This window comes from Pogoniulus pusillus, chromosome 10, assembly GCF_015220805.1.
Source record: "Pogoniulus pusillus isolate bPogPus1 chromosome 10, bPogPus1.pri, whole genome shotgun sequence".
Lineage (NCBI taxonomy): Eukaryota > Metazoa > Chordata > Aves > Piciformes > Lybiidae > Pogoniulus > Pogoniulus pusillus.
This window is the reverse complement of record NC_087273.1, coordinates 6,936,353-6,956,617: the sequence shown is the minus strand read 5'-3', so window position 1 is coordinate 6,956,617 and position 20,265 is coordinate 6,936,353. Positions and strand designations below refer to the sequence as shown.

General features: G+C 52.7%; 2 protein-coding genes across 6 annotated transcripts in view; both read right to left on the bottom strand.

The window, feature by feature from the left end:
- Positions 1-1,210: 1,210 nt before the first annotated feature.
- On the bottom strand, positions 1,211-7,034 carry LOC135178965 (cytochrome c oxidase assembly protein COX18, mitochondrial). The gene is made up of 6 exons (XM_064150395.1): positions 6,726-7,034; positions 5,883-5,983; positions 4,400-4,563; positions 3,248-3,360; positions 2,352-2,459; positions 1,211-1,498 (listed from the first exon to the last, which is right to left on the bottom strand). The coding sequence occupies exons 1-6, from the start codon at positions 6,984-6,986 to the stop codon at positions 1,325-1,327; spliced, it is 921 nt and encodes a 306-aa protein (XP_064006465.1). The 5' UTR covers positions 6,987-7,034; the 3' UTR covers positions 1,211-1,324.
- A 4,874-nt stretch (positions 7,035-11,908) lies between these two features.
- Positions 11,909-20,265, bottom strand: part of ANKRD17 (ankyrin repeat domain 17) — a 95,497-nt gene continuing 87,140 nt past the window's right edge. For all 5 annotated transcript variants that reach the window (XM_064149680.1, XM_064149681.1, XM_064149683.1 and 2 more), the window contains 5 exons: positions 19,540-19,737; positions 17,228-17,476; positions 14,741-14,916; positions 13,829-13,993; positions 11,909-12,613 (listed from right to left, as the gene is read on the bottom strand). In XM_064149680.1, the coding sequence (XP_064005750.1) occupies positions 12,554-12,613; positions 13,829-13,993; positions 14,741-14,916; positions 17,228-17,476; positions 19,540-19,737 (848 nt within the window). In that variant the 3' untranslated portion in view covers positions 11,909-12,553. The remainder of the gene's footprint in view (positions 12,614-13,828; positions 13,994-14,740; positions 14,917-17,227; positions 17,477-19,539; positions 19,738-20,265) is intronic.

Sequence of the window (20,265 nt, the reverse complement as noted above, 5' to 3'; positions counted from 1 at the left end):
TGCTGGCACTGCACAGCCTCAGAGGAACAAGGAGCTGCTCATTAGCAGTAAGTCAGGGCAGTTAAACACAGGGAGCTCACCAGTGAAACCAGTAAGAGGATCTCTCCTGCCAGCTGGCCACAGGGCTTCCATGAAGAGATGGCTTTGGAAAGCCAGCTAGGAGGGATCGTCCTGACACCTGCCAGCTTCCTCCTGGCATCTTCAGCCCACAATGAGGCAGCAGGAACTCCTGCTTATTTCAGAGCTCAGCAGGGCTACACAGCAGGGTACTTCAAAGGGCCGTGGCAGTGGAGTGGAAGAGCAGTGTACACTGCAAAGCAAGGGCTCATTAGGTCCTGATGCCGTGCCAAGATGAAAAGAAAGAACGCAAAGGTTCTGATCTTCTCCTTCCCCTGCACGTCAGACCCAGAGCTTGAGCACCCCCTTGTGTGCAGTAGCACAGCCAAAAACACTGCAGCAGTTTTTCTACCCCCAGAAACCATGGAGCTGGAGAGCCCAAAATGAGATTTTGCCCTTGTGCTTCAAGGAACCCACCCCAATAACCCAGCTTTGAATGAAGGCTTCGGAGTCCCCACTAAACAACCACGAAGGACAACCAGGAGGACAGGCTAAGGACCAACTCCTCTGGCAGCCAACACCCAGTATATGGTGTCCCTGGAATGGGCACTGAAGTAACACTTTGGATCCTGAGGTCAGGTTTGGACTTGTCATTCCACTAAGGGGCAGAAGCAGGTCCAAAGAAGGGCAGCAAAGGTTGGGGAAGGGTCTGAAGAACAGGGCTGGGGAGGATCAGCTGAGGGAACCAGAGTGGTTTAGTCTGGAGGAGGCTGAGGGGAGACCTCATTGTTCTCTACAGCTCCCTAAGAGGAGGCTGCAGTGAGGTGGGGTTGGTCTCTTCTCCCTAGTCTCAGGTGACTGAAGAGGCAATGGCCTGAAACTGTGCCAGGGGAAGTTTAGGTTGGATATGAGGAAAAATTTCTTTGGTGCAAGAATGGTCAGGGATTAGAAAGAGGCTGCCCAGGGAGGTGGTGGAGTCCCCTTGCCTGGAGGTGTTAAGAAAGGTGACCATGGCACTCAGGGCTAGGGTTTAGTGGCCATGGCACTCAGGACCATGGTTTAGTGGCCATGGTGGTGCTAGGCTGGCTGAACTGGACATTCTCAGAGGGCTTTTCCAATCCAGGAGAAGCTGCCAACAAAGCCTCACCTGTGCTGAAGGATCAGTCAGTGCTTTATTGGAACACGAATACGAGTGCAGCAAACACAGCTCAGGGAAGCAGCACCCCTCAGTTACCCATGCAAAACCTGAGGGCCAGCCCAGGTGCCATCACCTCCTGAAGCTGTACTTGGCAGCCAAGGCAGCCAGCATGTCCCTGTAGGGAGTGTCCGACTCAGACTTGGTCCTTGGGATGCAGCAGAGCCGGCGGAAGGCTGGAGAACGCAGCAAGAGGTTGTGTGAGAGCCCCACCAGGCTGGAGCTCAGCCAGTACAAGGCCATGGACTGCAAGGAGACAAGCAGGCAAGGTCAGCCTCAAGGCAAGAGGGTAGTTCTGCAGGTCTGGGCAGCTCTTTGCCCACCACAGCCACTGCAGTCAGACAGAGAGGTCACCTAAACCTGCTCCTCTCAGTACCAACAGTGGCTGCCATCCCACATCTTCCTCACTCTATTCTTCTGCAGCCTGAAGTTTGTCCACAGCTCATAAATCAATTCACACCAACTTGCTTTACTTGCTGCATCTCACACTGCAAGCTGAGGAGCCAAGCACTGAGACCCTCAACCTCAGCTAACAGCTGCCAAAGGTCTGTAAAACACCTGGTGAAAATGGGAAGGGTTTGAAGGATACTCTGGAAAATGTCCCCCCCGAAGGCATTCAAGGCCAGCTTGGATGAGGCCTTGAGCAACCTGGACCAGTGGGAGGTGCCTCTGCCCATGGCAGAGGGTTGGAAATGGATGATCTTCAAAGTCCTTTCCAACCCAAGTCCTTCTATGAATCTAGGAAGCTTCCTTATCTAAGACCTTATCTCACAGCTCTGCTAGAACGATGTTGTTTTCCAGAGCAAGCAAACCTTTGTCTTTCTCTCCTTACAGAAAAGCTTTGCTCTCATTTTCAGATCACAGCCAGGATGCTAACCCACTTGGAAGGTCCTCCCAAGCCCCAAAAAGTGATGGTCAGAAAAGGGAAGGTTGCAGATTCTTCCCTGTTGGGCCAGAACACTGAGGACATTAATACCAATGTAAACCAAAGAGGCTGTTTGAGGGCTCACTCCCACAGAAGGTGGCACCAGACACGTGGGCTGCTCCCTCAAGGCCCAGGAAGACAGCAGAGTGCCAGGGGAGGAGGCTCTGCACTTACAGAGGGGACTGTGGCAGCCACAGGGATCATCACCACTGACATCACTCGGAAGAAATTCGTGGCAAGCTTCTGCAACCTGGAAGCCTGCATCTTCTGTGAAGCAAAGATCTGCAAGGGAAGGAACCCAGAGTTACCAACAATGCCTTCAGGGTAACAGAAACCTCACACAAAGTTCCACCACTTGAAGCACAGCCCTCAGGGAAGAGGCTGCTGACAGCAGCAGACCCAACACAGCTGATGGGTAAGGGAACCAAAGCAGAAGCAGCTCTACTATTACTATTTTCCTCCACTTCTAGATGAGAGACAAGAAAATGGAATCTGAATGAGATCTGGAGGGGCAGAGTTTGAAGAGGCAGCTAAAAGGAAAAGCAAGAAGAAAAGTATCTCCAATAAACTACCCCTCAAAAGGGGGAAATTAAGACTTCAGGGTTTTTTACTCCTCTTTTCCCCCTTTCTGTTTCTGTCCATGAATCAGCCCAACCATCTGAACAAGCTCTGGGTTTCTTTCACCATTAAGAACACATAATATTGTCAATTAATAAGTGTCAATACCACAAAGCACTAACTAATAGCTGGAGGGAAGAACAAACCAACAACCCTGAAGGGTGCTTTAGGATGCTTAGCAGCCAAGAATATCATCAGAACCTCCATACAGGAGACTCTTCAGAGCCAAGCCTACCTTTCTGCTGAGCCAACACCTCAGACCTGTCTCATCAGAGGTTGTCACCTCTGACCAAGGTACCCTGACACTGAAGTGCAGAACATTATGCAGCTGCCATTCAGCTCTGCTTCATGCACTTAAAGCAGTGGTAACCTGCAAGTGTCCTTAAGTCCAAATTAGTGCTGTGGAAAGAACTCTCCTCTTGGCAATCATCTTGTTTGCTGCTCCAACCTACCTCCACTAGCAGCAAATTCACCAACCCAAGAGAAACTGGCAAAATCCAGGTAGAATCTGGTGCTGTGAGGTCTGTGAACCACAAGGCTCCACCTGCTGAAAGCTGTTCTTGAACTGCAGGGGTAAAGCAAACACAGAATTCAGTAAGATTTGCTACCTCAAGTCAGTTGGAACTGCACCAAGAGAATCACAGAGGGGGTTGGGTTGTAAGGAATCTTCAAGATCATCCAGTTCCAAACCCCCTGCCACAGGCAAAGACACTTCCCACTAGCCCACACTGCTAAAGGCCTCATCCAACCTGGCCTTGGACACCTCCAGGGAGGAGGCATCCACAGCCTCCCTGGACAACCTGTGTCAGTGTCTCCCCACCCTCACTGTCAAGAATTTCTTCCCCCTCTCTAATCCCAATCTCCCCTCCTCAAGATTCAATCCACTCCCTCTCATCCTGTCATTCCCAGTCCTTGTCAAAAGTCACAGTCCCTCCCCAGCTTTCTTGTAGCCTCCTTCAGGTACTGGGAGGAAGGGTACAGAGTTAAGTGCTGGACTGAAAGGAATCACTTTGTCCACCTTCAGGAGGTGAAGAGAGCACTGTCATAGATTCATAGCACCAAAAGTTGAGTGCTTATGCCAGGTTAAGCTAAAGGAAGGCAACGTGAAAGAGTGCTCTGAAATCATCCTCTCCTTGCTCAACTCAGCCACTGAAGATGGTGAGAGAAAACCAAGGTGACCTTTAAAGGTCCCTGCCAACCCCAGTCAATGATTTGTACATTCAAAGAATGGGTTGGAAAGGACCTTCAAGCTCATCCAGTTCCAACCCCCTGTCACAGGCAGGGACACCTCTCACCAGCCCAGGTTGCTCAGGGCCTCATCCAGCCTGGCCTCAAACACCTCCAGGGAGGGGACACGCATCATGAAACCACCCAAGTCTCTAGGCAGGTTTTATCTACAGGACCAACACCGTTAAGGCTTTTAAACTCAGCTTAAAACAGCTCTTCCTCTAGGACTCAACCACAGCCAGCTCAAAAACTCAGCAGCAGAGCAGGTTTGCTACCAGCTCTACATCCAGCTCAAGAGGCTGTGGTGACTAACAGCGGCCCCAAACCCTGATGCTGAGCCAAGGCTGCCTGCTGGGGAGCGCGTTCAGCTCCGTCACCTTCTGCGCCCGCGGCACCCACGCTGCAGTTGCGCAGCGCGAGGGACACGCAGACCCACATGGGGACCTGCACCCAGAGCAGCAGCGTGGCCTTGAAGGGGTGGCAGTTGTCTCGGATGTACAGCTCCGTGATGAGCCTCCGCAGGTTCCTCTGGAACTGCAGCCTGAGGGGAAGACAGACAAAGTCCTCTCATGTCACAGAATGGTTTAGGTTAGAAGGGACCTCGAAGCTCATCTGGTTCCAACCCCCCCTGTGCCATAGGCAGGGACACCTCCCACTCAAGGGCCTCATCCAACCTGGCCTTGAACACCTCCAGGGAGGGAGCAGCCACAATCTCCCTCGGCGACCTGTGCCAGTGTCTCACCACCCTCACTGGAAAGAGCTTCTTCCTAACATCTAGTTTGAACCTTCCCTTTGCCAGTTTAAACTCCTGTCAATACAAGACCTTGTCAATAGTCCCTCCCCAGCCTTCCTGTAGTCCTCTTCAGGTACTGGAAGGCCACTCCAAGGTCTCCTCGAAGTCTTCTTTTCTCCAGGCTGCAGAGCCCCAACTCTTGTAACCTGTCCTCGTAGCAGAGGTGCTCCAGCCCTCTGACTATCTTCGTGGCCCCCACAGGCAACTCCTCACCTTGGCAAAGAACCGTTCCAGAGCAGGCACGTTGCCCTAACACCTTCTTTAGGTGCAACTCTAGACCACCTCAAAGCCATCTCCAACTACACCTCCCACATTTGCCAACCTCTTTCCCTCACAACTTTGATGGAGGCAAGTGGCAAGAAAATCTAAGCCCTGGGTGACTGAACCTTGATTACAGAAACATTCAGGTTAGATGAAGATCCTCAGGGTCACCAAGTCCAACCACTGACCCTACTCTACAGGCTTCCCCCCTAAACCATATCCCCAAACACCACACACAAACGACTCTTGTGTCAGAGTCTTGCTCAAAGGAGTTTAAAAGGAACGTTGAGATGCTTGAGCGTGTCCAGAGAAGGGCGACGAGGCTGGGGAGAGGCCTTGAGCACAGCCCTACGAGGAGAGGCTGAGGGAGCTGGGATTGGTTAGCCTGGAGAAGAGGAGGCTCAGGGGTGACCTTATTGCTGTCTACAACTACCTGAGGGGTGGTTGTGGCCAGGAGGAGGTTGCTCTCTTCTCTCAGGTGGCCAGCACCAGAACAAGAGGACACAGCCTCAGGCTGCGCCAGGGGAGATTTAGGCTGGAGGTGAGGAGAAAGTTCTTCACTGAGAGAGTCATTGGGCACTGGAATGGGCTGCCCGGGGAGGTGGTGGAGTCGCCGTCCTTGGAGCTGTTCAAGGCAAGGTTGGACGTGGCACTTGGTGCCATGGTCTAGCCTTGAGCTCTGTGGTAAAGGGTTGGACTTGATGATCTGTGAGGTCTCTTCCAACCCTGATGATACTGTGATACTTTCCCCCCCTGCCACCTCCTCGGTCTGGGACACGCTGAGGTCCACAGCATCACCAGCTTACCTGGCCACCTTTTCAGACCAACCCATCTGCTTCCCACGGACGGACACTTCATAGCGGAGACGCTCAGAGAGGCTTTTAATCTCAGGCTGCAAGTTTTCCAGCTAGCTAAAAGGAAGCAGAAATGTTTACATGCCGGGGCCCATGCCAGGTGTGCCCCTCAGTCCCTCCTGCAGAGCTCAGCCCCAGGGACACAGAATCAACCAGCATGGAAAAGACCTCTAAGATCATCGAGTCCAACCTAACACCTTCTAATTAACTAACCCATGGCACTAAGTGCCTCATCCAGGCTTTTAGACACCTCCACCACCTCCCCGGGCAGCCCATTCCAATGCCAATCACTCTTGTGGTGAAGAACTTCTTCCTAACGTCCAGCCTAAACCTGCCCTGGCACAGCTTGAGACTGTGTCCTCTTGTTGTGTTGCTGGGTGCCTGAGAGAAAAGACCAACCCCACCTGGCTACAGCCTCCCTTCAGGTAGAGAGCTGTAAGCTCTGCCCTGAGCCTCCTCTTCTGCAGGCTGCACACCCCCAGCTCCCTCAGCCTCTCCTCACAGGGCTGTGCTCCAGGCCCCTCACCAGCTTTGGCGCCCTCCTGTGGACACCTTCCAGTACTGCAACATCTCTCTTGAACTGAGGAGCCCAGAACTGGACACAGCACTCAAGCTGCGGCCTGAGCAGCGCTGAGCACAGGGGCAGAGTAACCTCCCTTGTCCTGCTGCCCACATCACCCCTTCCCCCTTCAGTCCCTCCTTCACACTGCTAGGTCCTGGGGCCTGCGCCAGCCCTTTCCCTCAGTGCCCCCCGCACACAGCTAAGCCCCGGGGCCCTCACCGGCGGGCACCCACCTTGGCCAGGAGGCGGCCCTGGTGCGCAGCCAGCGGCAGGGTGACAGCGGTGCGGAGCAAGGCGGCGCCGCACGCAATGGCGGCCCACCAAGGCAGCTCGCCGGCCGCCTGCAGCGACAACAACGCCTCCTCAGCCCAGTGCACCGGCGCCGATCGCGCCACACTCTCGTACCAGCCGCCAGGGCCGCCGCTCGCCGCCGCCACCACCGAGGCCGCCGCGGCAGGACGAGCCCAGCCCCGCAGCCGCCTCAGCCGCCACATGGCGCCGGCACCGAGACAGGGGGCGCTGCGCACGGGGGCGCTGCGCACGGGGGCGCTGCGCACGGGGGCGCTGCGCACGGGGGCGCTGCGCACGGGGGCGCTGCGCACGGGGGCGCTGCGCACGGGAGCGCTGCGCACGGGGGCGCTGCGCACGGGGGCGCACTTCCGGCGGCGCGGCTGCCATGTTGAGTGAGGGCAGGAGGAAGGGCGGCGCGGACGGGAAGGGGAGCGGGAGGAAAGGAGCAATTCCTGGAGCAGCGGCACCCGGCCCCGGGCTCGTCCTGCTCCCGCCGTGAGCCCCGGCGAGCTGGGAATGGTGCATGTGTGCCGCTATCTGCCTCCGCACCCACGCCTCCTGCTGCCTCCAAACCCACGCCTCCTGCTGCCTCCAAACCCACGCTTCCTGCTGCCTCCACATCCACGCCTCCTGCTGCCTCCAAACCCACCCCTCCAGCTGCCTCCGCACCCACGCCTCCTGCTGCCTCCAAACCCACCCCTCCAGCTGCCTCCGCACCCACGCCTCCTGCTGCCTCCAAACCCACGCTTCCTGCTGCCTCCGCACCCACGCCTCCTGCTGCCTCCAAACCCACCCCTCCAGCTGCCTCCGCACCCACGCCTCCTGCTGCCTCCAAACCCACCCCTCCAGCTGCCTCCACACCCACGCCTCCTGCTGCCTCCACACCCACCCCTCCAGCTGCCTCCACACCCACGCCTCCTGCTGCCTCCACATCCACACCTCCTGCTGCCTCCACACCCACGCCTCCTGCTGCCTCCAAACCCACCCCTCCTGCTGCCTCCACACCCACCCCTCCAGCTGCCTGCACATCCACGCCTCCTGCTGCCTCCACATCCACACCTCCTGCTGCCTCCACACCCACGCCTCCTGCTGCCTCCAAACCCACCCCTCCTGCTGCCTCCACACCCACGCCTCCTGCTGCCTCCACATCCACGCCTCCTGCTGCCTCCACATCCACGCCTCCTGCTGCCTCCACATCCACACCTCCAGCCTCTAAATGGGGGTATAAAGATCACCTGCCCCGGGACCTAAAGTGGATAAATAGATGTATTTTAAACTGGCCATGTAAAAAGCATTAGATATGCAGTATTGAACTAAAAAAATGCCCCTCATGCATACATCCAGAAGCCCCCAGGGACTTCAGTCACCAAGCTTGAAGCCATAAAGGTAGCACCCAGCCTGTGCTCTCCTTCCCATCATTTCTTAAGTCAAATTACAGGTAAAGGAACTCCACCCCCAGAGGCTTTGTTCTTTTGACCAGCAGGCAATATATCCTCAGCATTTATTTCTCAGGGAGGATTATTTCACAGGCTCACAGGATGTCAGGGCTTGGAAGGCACTCAAGAGATCAAGTCCAACCCCCTGCCAGAGCAGGACCCTACAATCTAGCTCAGGTCACACAGGAGCACATCCAGACAGGCCTTGGAAGTCTCTAGAGCAAGAGATTCCACAGCCTCTCTGGGCAGCCTGTTCCAGTGCTCTGGGACCCTTACAGTAAAGAAGTTCCCCCTTGTGTTGCAGTAGAATCTCCTGTGCTGCAGCAGAACCTCCTGTGCTGCAGCTTACACCCATTGCTCCTTGTCCTATCCCAAATAGCAAGTGAGCAGAGCCTGTCCCCCCCTCTCCTGATCCCTACCCCTTAGGTATTTACAAACATTGATTAAATCCCCTCTCAGTCTTTTCCAGACTAAGCAGCCCCAGGTCCCTCAGCCTCTCCTCATCAGGCAGTGCTCCACTCCCCTCATCATCCTCACAGCCCTCCACTGCACCCTCTCAGGCAGATCCCTGTCCCTCTTCAACTGGGGAGCCCAAAACTGAGTGCAGTACTCAAGATGAGATCTCATCAGAGCATAGAGAGGGAGAACCTCCCTTGATCTGCTGGACACAGTCTGCTTAATACACCCCAGGATCCCATTGGCCTTCTTGGCCACAAGGGCACATTGCTGTGCCATGGATGTTCTCCACCAGCACCCCCAGGTCCCTCTCCACAGGGCTGCTCTCCAGCAGTCACCTCCCAGCCTGGACTGCTGCAGTTTATTACTCCTCCCCAGGTGCAGGACTCTACACTTGTCCTTGTTGAACCTCATCTGGTTCCTCTGTGCCCAGCTCCTTCTGGCCAGGTCTCACTGGATGGCCACACAGCCTGCAGCTCTATCAGCCAAGCCTCCCAGCCTGGTGTCATCAGCAAACTGCTGAGCAGACTCTGCCTGTCTGTTCCCTCATCAGTGTCACTGATGAAGATGTTGAACAGGACTGGACCCAGCACTGATCCCTGGGGGATTCCACTAGTTACAGCTCTGCAGCTGGACCTTACACAACATTATTTCCAATGATCTTAAAGAGCACTGAAGTATTAAGATAAATATATCTACTTAAGAAGAAAAACAAGAGAGGGCTCAAGGTTCTAGAGGAGTCTGGCAGGGCACTGCAATACTCACAGCAAGCTGCTGATGTGGAGTTTCACTCATCTTCCTTCACAGCTTTTCACACAAGGTGTTTTGTCTTGCAGGTGGATCAGCCAGCCAGGCAAAGGAGCTTGCTTTTATTTAGAGCATCACCTAAAGGCACATTTATGGACCTGGGTATGCACAGGCCTTCTGGGCACCTCGGAAATATCACCAGAGTTAAAAAGGCTTCCTCAGCCAACTGGCATTTTTTCCTCCTCCTGGCTTTCAATGGTGCAGCACAATGACCAGACAGCAGCATTTTGTTCTGCTTTAACCTCAGCTAGGGGGGTCAGCAGGACACTTCTTACCTTACAGCCTCAGGAGCAGCCTGCTTAATACAGCTGGGTTACTTCTTCCCCAGATTGTAACTTGGAACAGAAGGGTCCAAGCCACACCATGAGTGCTGTGTCCAGTTCTGGGCTCCTCAATTCAAGAGAGATGTTGAGGTGCTGGAAGGTGTCCAGAGAAGGGCAATGAAGCTGGTGAGTAGCCTGGAGCACAGCCCTGTGAGGAGAGGTTGAGGGAGCTGGGGGTGTGCAGCCTGCAGAAGAGGAGGCTCAGGGCAGACCTCATTGCTGTCTACAACTACCTGCAGGGAGGCTGTAGCCAGGTGGGGTTGGGCTCTGCTGCCAGGCAAGCAGCACCAGAACAAGGGGACACAGTGTGAAGTTGTGGCAGGGGAGGTCTAGGCTGGATGTTAGGAGGAAGTTGTTGCCAGAGAGAGTGATTGGCATTGGAATGGGCTGCCCAGGGAGGTGGTGGAGTCGCCATGCCTGGAGGTGTTGAAGCCAAGCCTGGCTGAGGCACTTAGTGCCATGGTCTGGTTGCTTGGCCAGGGCTGGGTGCTAGGTTGGCCTGGCTGAGCTTGGAGGTCTCTTCCAACCTGCTTGATTCTATGATTCCAAGCAAGGACAAAATGAACTGTTTCAACTTTTCTGGTCTTCCCTGCACAACAACCAGCAACAGGTGACCCTGGCTGGCTCTCAAATCATGTTTGATGTGTAGTTCTAATGTAAGCCAAACATACAGAGACTGCACAGGGAGCCTGACTGCAGCTGTGTGTCACTGCTGACTCTTGCCTCACAGGGCCCCTGGGACTTCACACCTCCTGGTTCTGCTGTTCACTCCACGAAGCTCCAAAGGCAGAAGGTGACAGCTCCTGATCGTGACTAAGGAAATGTTCACTTGGATTTTCCAAATGAGCCTTCACAAGGCAGTGACCCACTTTGAAGCAAGAGATTGCCTGTTAGAACAAAGCCACTTACTCTGAAATAAGTCTTCCTCCCGAGCCTGCTTTCAGCAGTGAAGCTCTGCTAAATCTGGGTCTCATTCTTGAGCTAGGAGGACACCAAGGATGTATGTTCTGAAATGACTCTATGAAGACAGGCTGAGAGAGTTGGGGTTGATCAGTTTGGAGAAGACTCCAAGGAGACCTTATTGTGGCCTTCCAATATCTGAAGGGGGCATCCAAGAAAGCTGGTGAGCATTTTAAGGTGTTGAGTAGCGATAGGACTTGGGGGAATAGATCCAAGCTACAGGATCAGACATTAGGAAGAAGTTCTTTGCCATGAGGGTGGTGAGACACTGGAAGAGGTTGCCCAGGGAAGTGGTGGAAGCCCCATCCCTGGGTGTTTTTAAGGCCGGGCTGGATGTGGATCTGGACAACTGGAAGATGTCCTTGCCCATGGTGGGGGGGGGGTTGGAACTGGATGATCTTTGTGGATCCTTCCAACTCTGACAATTTTGTGACTTTTGGAGGCAAAGGAAGGACCCAGAGGAGAGCTCTGGGCAGAACAGACCTTGCTGAGTCAAGAACCACTTTTAATGGCTGCTGCAGTGTGACAGAATCATAGAATGGTTTAGGTTGGAAGGGACCTCAAAGCTCAGCCAGTTCCAAGCCCCTGCCACAGGCAGGGACACCTCCCACTAGAACAGGTTGCTAAAGGCCTCATCCAACCTGGTCTTGAACACCTCCAGGGAGGGAGCAGCCACAGCCTCCCTGGGCAACCTGTGCCAGTGTCTCCCCACCCTCCCTGGAAAGAGCTCCTTCCTAACATCCACTTTCAATCTCCCCTCTGCCAGTTTAAACCCATTACTCCTTATCCTGTCACTACAAGACCTTGTAAACAGTCCCTCTCCAGTCCTCCTGTAGACCACCTTCAGATACTGGAAGGCCACTCCAAGGTCTCCTCAAAGCCTTCTCTTCTCCAGGCTGAAAAGTCCCAACTCTTGCAGCCTATCCATGAGGCAAGTGGGAGAAGCTTCAGTGTGGAGATGACCTTGGATGTGCCAAAAGGCTGCTTTCTCAGCTGCTTTTTTTGCTGAAAAGGCTTCGAGGGAAGAAAGCTTCAAACTCTTAGTACATGGCTACAGAAAAAAACCCAACAGCAATTAAAATAATCCAAGAGAGATTTTTGTTTTGGACTCCCTAATGCACTTAAATTACACAAGTAGAAAAGTTATGCTTATTAATAGTTTAATGTATGAAGGAAACATCCAGATTTCTGAATATGAAGGTACATATCTCACATTAATTTAAGTCTACATAAAGTAGAGCCTCTATACTGACATATTGAAATTTTTACTTTCTGCTTAGCCATTTGTTATGTAAACAATTGTACATTTATTTGCCATTCTAAAACTTCAGGATCAAGTTTATATAATTTTGCTAAATTTCTGTGTTTGCTCAGAAGCAGTTTACAGTACTAAAACCAACCAGCCAAAGGACAGCTTCAACAGAAAGTTATGTCAGGGAAAAAAAAAAACAAACCAAAAACAAAACCCAAAACAGAACCAAAAAAAAAAAACCAAAACCCAAAATGAAAACAAAACCAAAAGGAAAAAGAAAATAATCCCAAAAGAAAAGAAAAGAAGAGAGGAAAAGAAAGAGTAAAGGCTAACTAAGTTGAAACATATGATGGTGGGGAATGGGTGGTCACAATGTTCACAGAAAAAGGTCAGTTAGTTAAGTTCTTCTGCAAAAAGCCTACACACTTCAGTCAAGCACATCAGTAGAATGATCTGGGAGCACATAAACTGTTTCTGCCACTTGTGTTCTCCTCTGCAAAAAAAGGGATTCTCATGGCTAGGCAAGTTGATCCCACTCAGCCCAGTTGGTTCATATGCACACTGTTCATGTGAGGTGTCCAAGTTCCAGTCCACACCTGAAAGAGAAAGCTTTGGTTAACACCGTGGAGCTGCTGAATATAAGCCTTGATTTCGTGCTTTGGGGCAGCTTGCAACAAGCCTCAACTCCATGCTTTGGAGCAGCTCAAAACAAGCCTTAACTCCATGTTTTGGGGCAGCTCAAAACAAGTCTCAACTCCATTGCTTTGGGGCTGCTCAAAACAAGCTTCAACTCCGTGCTTTGGAGCAGCTCAAAACAAGCCTCAACTCCATGCTTTGGGGCAGCTTGCAACAAGCCTCAACTCCATGCTTTGGAGCAGCTCAAAACAAGCCTCAACTCCATGCTTTGGGGCAGCTTGCAACAAGCCTCAACTCCATGCTTTGGAGCAGCTCAAAACAAGCCTCAACTCCATGCTTTGGGGCAGCTCAAAACAAGCCTCAACTCCATGCTTTGGGGCTGCTCAAAACAAGCCTCAACTCCACGCTTTGGGGCTGCTCAAAACGAGCCTCAACTCCATGCTTTGGGGCAGCTCAAAACAAGCCTTAACTCCGTGCTTTGGGGCAGCTCAAAACAAGCCTTAACTCCACACTTTGGGGCAGCTCAAAACAAGCTTCAACTCCATGCTTTGGGGCATCTCAAAACAAGCCTTGACACCACTGCTTTGGGGCTGCTCAACAGAGCTCAGAAGAAACTAAAAACTTTTTTTGGAACATGCACCCTGCCTGGAGGTGTTCAAGGCCAGGTTGGATGAGGCCTTGAGCAACCTGATCTAGTGAGAGGTGTCCCCATGGCAGGGGGTTGGAATTGGATTATCTTAAAGGTCCCTTCCAACCCAAACTGTTCTAGGATTCTCTGAATCACCACTGTAATTTGGTGGCATAACCGTGCTTTGGGACTGCTCAAACAAGCTGAGAAGTCAGAACTGCACTGCAGTGCTCCTGGTCTGCACTGCACCCAAGTGAAGCCCAACACAACAACCCATCTTCGCTGAGTGGTTTTCAGCCTCCAAGCTCCCCAGTTCCCAAGTACAAACACTCCCAGAAGCAACAGCAGCACACTCCTTGGCTCTGCAGTCACTTTGGGATGAGGATGTGTCCTCAGGACAGCTTAACACTCCTGTCTGGAGAACTGGCTGATGTTCAGCAGCTGTCAGTGAGCAAGGAGAACCACCACCACCCTGTAATTCCATGCTAACAAGCAGGCTTTTCTCTGCAGCTGACCCAGAGCTGTGAAGACAAGAGCTGGGACTTACTGTCTGAGGCCCGTTGTTCTCTGTGGAGTTTGAGACCATCTTTATCAGCGAGTTCCAAGATGGGTCAGCAGCATGAGGCCCGTTGAAGATGGGGCCTCCAGTACCATCTGTGATGGGGGCTACAGGAGGGATCATCGCGTTGCCATAGACAGAGAAAGGCATGCCCTGAGGGGGGAGAACCGCAGTCAGTGTGTGCCCAGCAGCTGCTGCTGCACAGGCACAGCAGGGCCTCACCTTCAGTCCTGCCTCCAGGTCGGCACCAAGTGGCCACCAGGAGGATGGAGACTCCCTTTCTACAAGGAGTGATGGGGACAAGGTGCTGCTGGGAAATTCCCACTGGACTCCAGAAGAAAATGTTTCCTCCAATGTCAGTTGGACATTGGAATCATCTCCCAGGAGAGCAGTGGAGTGTCCTACACTGGTTTTCAACCTCAGCTTGACAGGCTGCTGGGTCAGCTCACTGCAACTGGACTCTTACCCAGAAAGTTTGGAACAGATGATCCTTGGAGGCTCTTCCAACCTGGCCATCTGTGGAATGCCTGAATTTAAGGCAAACCTTTCCACACCTGTCTTAATTAGGTTACGGGCAAGTTATTTGTTGCTAGGTCTAGGTTCCTGCACCATTCTGAAGGCCAGGTGGTGTTTCTGCAGTTGAGTGTGGCTGAGCTGAGTGACACCACCCTGGTGTCCTTCAGGGAGATTGCCCAGAGAGGCTGTGGATGCCCCTTCCCTGGAGGTGTCCAAGGCCAAGCTGGATGAGGCCTTGAGTGACTTGGTCTGGTGTGAGGTGACCCTGCCTGCAGCAGGGGGGTGGCAGTGGATGATCTCTAGGGTCCCTTCCAACCTAAGCCCCAGGGCAGTGACACAGCAGTCAAGTGGCCCTGCTGGTGGGGAGGGCAGGGAGGTGCTTACCCCCACTTTTGGGAAGTCCATGTATCCTGCAGGAACGGGCTGGTGGAATGTACCGGAAGGCGTCACGATTCCTGTGCTGTCCCTCTCCATGGCTTGGTGGGAGAAGACCCCTGGGTCAGACATGGGCCTGTGGATCATGTGGCTCCCCATCCCACTGTGACACCAGTCCACTTTGTCTAGGAGACACACAACACCATCAGCCAGGGCATCAGCGGCACCTGCATGCCAGCCTCAACCTCTGCACACCAGCAACTCTAAAAGTGGCTTTGGCTGTCAGCAAGATGGGGCCAGACTCTTCTCAGTGGTCCTCAGTGACAGGGCAAGGGGTAATGAACATAAACTTGACCACAGAAGTTCCATTTAAACATCAGGAGGAACTTCTGTAACATAAAGGTGCTGGAGCCCTGGAGCAGGCTGCCCAGAGAGGTGGTGAAGTCTCCTTCTCTGGAGACCCAAACCCACCTGGATGTGTTCCTCTGTGACCTTCCCTAGGTGATGTTGCTCTGGCAGGGGGAATGGACTCAATCTCCTGAAGTCCCTTCCAATCCCTACCATGCTGTGACTCTGTCTTCCTCTGCTTGCAGCTGTTGGGCATCTACCTGCAGCAAAACCTTGGTACAGGTGGGTTGGAGGGCAGCAGAAGTGGCACCTGGCACACACCATGACAGGCATGCTCAGTCCTTTCACCAGCTCTCTGTTGGTGTCTGTGCCAACTCCTTCTCCTCCCAGACCTGCACTCCTGGTGTGGCTGGTGCTTGTGAGAGAGCATGCACACCTTGAGGGCTCTGTGCTCCACTTCACTACCATTCCTTCATCAATGATTTACTGAACCAAGACACACAGCAGCACTTTGGAGAAGCAAACTCAGAAAGTGACCAGCTGGGGACATGCTCATGTTCAAGCTACACGGATGCATTAGAGGCAGCTTGGTGTTGTTGCTACAGCTCCAACCTCAAAAGCCACCTTTCCACCAACAAAAAAACCATAAGGCAATTATTTTGAGGGGAAAAGGAACACATAAACATTTCTGAAGCAATCCTAAGACTCATCATCAGAAAAGTCAAACCCAGTCTGAACTCAGGCTTAAAATGCTGAGGTAGTGGAAGTAAAGAAAACAGCAGAGCAGACAGGAAGGACAACCTGAGCAATGCAAACGAAGTCATCTCATTTCTAAAGCCTTAAGGTGGGATAGAGACCACCTGTGAAGCACACAAAAAAAGCTGGATACATCCTGTCACGTTTGGATTTGGGGAAAAAAGCCCAGGGCAGAAAACTCCTCCTATGCAAAGCATCTGCAGAGTCAGCTTATCAAAGCCCTAAGCTGTCTGGACTCCTCAGCCAGGCAGTTGAACAGGTTGTACAAAGAGGCTGAGCAGCTTCCAGCCTTGGAGGTCTTCAGGATCAGACTGGATAAAGCAACCCAGTCCAATCTCATTTTCTGTAGGAAGCTGACATGACCTCCAGAGCACAGTCTTGGAATTCCCTCTCTCCCATCCCAAGGTAAAAAAAAAAATCCCCAAACCACACTAAAAGCATCCCCCAAAGCCCTGCAGCAGTCTCCTCAACTGCATGTAAGCCTTCTGGGGTGTCTGCTGAGAGAAGCTGCCTCACCAGGAATGAACTCTGAGCTCTATACTGGAGTCCAGAGCCTTGGCTTAGTGAGAGGAGGCTCCCAGCTGACCTTATTGTGGCCTTCCAGGATCTGAAGGGGGCCTACAAAAGAGCTGGGGAGGGACTTTTTAGGCTATCAGGTAGTGACAGGACTAGAGGGAATGGAGCAAAGCTGGAGGTGGATAGGCTCAGGCTGGATGTGAGGAGGAAGTTGTTGAGCATGAGAGTAGTGAGAGGTTGGAATGGGTTGCCCAGCGAGGTGGTTGAGGCCTCATCCCTGGAGGTGTTTAAGGCCAGGCTGGCTGAGGCTGTGGGTGGCCTGCTCTAGGGTAGGGTACCCCTGGGGATGGAAGGGGGGGTTGGAACTGGCTGATCCTTGTGGTCCTTTCCAACTCTGACTGATTCTATGATTCTAAATGCTCACAGCAGGGCTGCATATAAAGCCAGCTCCCACGTGGGACACTCCTGTTCCTAACTAGCTGCCCACTCCTAGCAGCAAAGGCTCCATCCCAGCTGTGGGTTACAGCTACACCTTAACTCCTGGCCATTGGCAGAAAGAAAAGGTACACCTCTCCTGAAGACTCTTCCTAAAGCCAACCATCCTCACTCAGCTCAGCCTTGGAAGGCCTCTGCTTTTCTTGTCCCTGTTATTTCTTGCTTTGAGCAACAAATCTTACAGCCAGGGTGTTTCAGAAGCTCTGAGGTTCTGAGAACACAATTAAGAGGATAAGAGAGCAACCAAAACTCCCTGCTCCAATTCCTCTGAAAGCTCCTACATTCTGAGGCACTCAGTTCTGCATCATCCTTGCAGAGGCAAGTGAGGAGAAGGCAATACTGGGGTTAAGAAGCAGAGGGACAAGGCTGACCACCACGTACCTTGATTGCCACCTATACCTTCGAAGGACCAGATCCCACTGTGTCCCACGGGAGCAGCCAGGTTGCTCCCAATAACAGATGGAGCAGAAGTTCCAGTTTGTCGAATGCGTGCAGACCGTTCAGTCCCAATGGGAACAGGAACTTTTCTGTCCTGAGAAACGTTGCTGGGCTTCTCTGATCCCAAGGACACTGCTGAAGGGGTGGGAGATGGTGCTCTGACTCCAGAAGAGACTGATTGAGCAGGAGACTCTGCAGGAAGAGCAATGAGAGCGGTTAGTAGAAGGCAGCCAGATGCTCTCCAGTCGCCACACACCTATCAGTCATGGAATTGTTCTGGTTGGAAAAGGCCTGAGATCATCCAGTCCAACCATCAAGCCAGCACCACCACGGCCATCAAATCATGTCCCCAAGTGCCCTGGCCACACACTTCTTGAACACCTCCACCATCTCCCTGGGCAGCCTCTTCCAATTCCTGACTACTCCCACAGCAAAGAAATTTGTCATCATCTCCAACCTCGACCTCCCCTGGCACAGTTTCAGGTCATTGCTTCTCGTTCCATCACCTGAGACTAGGCAGAAGAGGCCAACCCCACCTCACTGCAACCTCCTTTCAGGGAGCTGTAGGGAGCAAGGAGGTCCTCTCCTCAGCCTCCTCTTCTGCACACCAAACAACCCCAGTTCCCTATGTCTGGAGAAGAACAGCCTGAGGGGATCTTCTCATCAATGCTTAGAATCATAGAATCATAGAATCAACCAGGTTGGAAGAGACCTCCAAGATCATCGAGTCCAACCTATCACCCAGCCCTAGCCAGTCAACTAGACCATGGCACTGAGTGCCTCATCCAGTCTTTTCTTGAAGACCCCCAGGGACGGTGCCTCCACCACCTCCCTGGGCAGCCCATTCCAATGGGAAATCACTCTCTCTGTGAAGAACTTCTTCCTAACATCCAGCCTATACCTACCCTGGCACAACTTGAGACTGTGTCCCCTTGTTTTATTGCTGGTTACCTGGGAGAAGAGGCCAACCCCCACCTGGCTACAATGCCCCTTCAGGTAGTTGTAGACAGTAATAAGATCACCCCTGAGCCTCCTCTTCTCCAGGCTAAACAGGCCCAGTTCCCTCAACCTCTCCTCATAGGATTTGTGTTCCAGGCCCCTCACCAGCTTTGTCGCCCTTCTCTGGACACCTTCCAGCACCTCAACATCTTTCTTGAATTGAGGGGCCCAGAACTGGACACAGTACTCAAGGTGTGGCCTGACCAGTGCTGAGTACAGGGGAAGAATAACCTCCCTTGTCCTACTGGCCACACTGTTCCTGATGCAGGCCAGGATGCCATTGGCTCTCTTGGCCACCTGGGCACACTGCTGGCTCATCTTCAGCTTACTATCTATCAGTACCCCCAGGTCCCTTTCCTCCTGGCTGCTCTCCAGCCACTCAGTCCCCAGCCTGTAGCACTGCTTGGGGTTATTGTGGCCGAAGTGCAGAACCCTGCACTTGGCCTTGTTAAATCTCATCCCATTGGCCTCTGCCCACCCATCCAGCCTGTCCAGGTCCCTCTGCAGGGCTTTCCTACCTTCCAACAGATCAACACCTGCTCCTAGCTTGGTGTCATCTGCAAACTTACTGATGCTGGACTCAATGCCCTCGTCCAGATCATCAATAAAGATATTGAACAGGACTGGGCCCAGCACTGATCCTTGGGGAACACCACTTGTGACTGGCTGCCAACTGGATGTGGCACCATTCACCACCACTCTCTGAGCTCTGCCATCCAGCCAGTTCTTGATCCAGCACAGAGTGAATCTGTCCAAACCATGATCTGCCAGCTTGGCTAGGAGCTTCTTGTGGCAGACAATACTTCAAGGGTGGGTGTTAGGAGGATGGGACCAGGCTTTGTACAGTGGTGCCCAGTGATGGGGCAAGGGGTAATGGGTACAAATTTGACCATTAGAAGTTCCAGCTAAACACAAGGAGGAACTTCATTAAAGTAAGGGGATTGGAGCCTTGGTGCAAGATACCCAGACAGGTTGTGGAGTCTCCTTCTCTGGACTTTCCAGACCCACCTGGATGTGTTCCAGTGTGACCTGCCTTGGCAGGGGGCTTGGATTGGATGATCTCCAACCCTACCATACTGTGATTCTGTCAGATCAGAACATGCACAAGAACATTTTCTATCTCAAAAGGTGCAAGTGCAAAGAGGTTTAAAACACAAGCTCCAAACCTGAAGTTAAAAATGCCCAGAAGCAGCAAAGCTTCACTCAAGGCAGGCTGTGCAGGAGGCCACAGCAGCCTCCTGCCACCTTACACTCACCGTTTGATGCTGATGAACATGGAGGCAATAAACTGAGAGGGGAAAAATGCTGTCTGTTAAAATTAGCAGCTGCAGGTGCTCCTCCAAGGGGTGTCCCAGGTGCATACATCTGACCTCCAGAAAGGTTGGAGGCAAAGTTACCCAGGTGAGTAGAAGAAGGTGTTACAGAAGCATAGGGTGAATCCATACTGACAATACCTAGGAGAGAAAGTGGCATAAGTGACTCTGGGAGCTCCAGCAAGGGGTTGCCCACACTGTGGAAATAATTAAGGAGGAAGAAAAGCTTTGGTCTGATCAGCTGCTGGGAGGTGGGTGACTCTTCCCCAAAGGGAATTGGGAGTCTTCAGCTTCACATTCTGCACATCCCGGGGGCCTGGCAGCTGTGCTGTGTAAGCGGTTCCGGCCTTATGAAGGTGCCCTGAACATCAAACTATGGAAATGGAACACATTTGGGTATCACTGGGCACTGGAAAGGGAGCTGAGCATTTCAGCAACCTGTACATTTACATTTTCTAGGGGCCTGGACTTTCTGAAGCACCATTTTGCAGCAAGAATGGTGAAAAGCACACTGATGACTGACATTTGCTAGGCTTTTGTACTTGCTGACAATAATGCTACAGCTTAGAAGACTTTCTTCATCTACCTTTCCCTACCAGAATGCTACCTCCATACACCACAATCAGCACTGAAATCAGTCTTTTTTTCCAAGCCAGGGATACCTTTTCC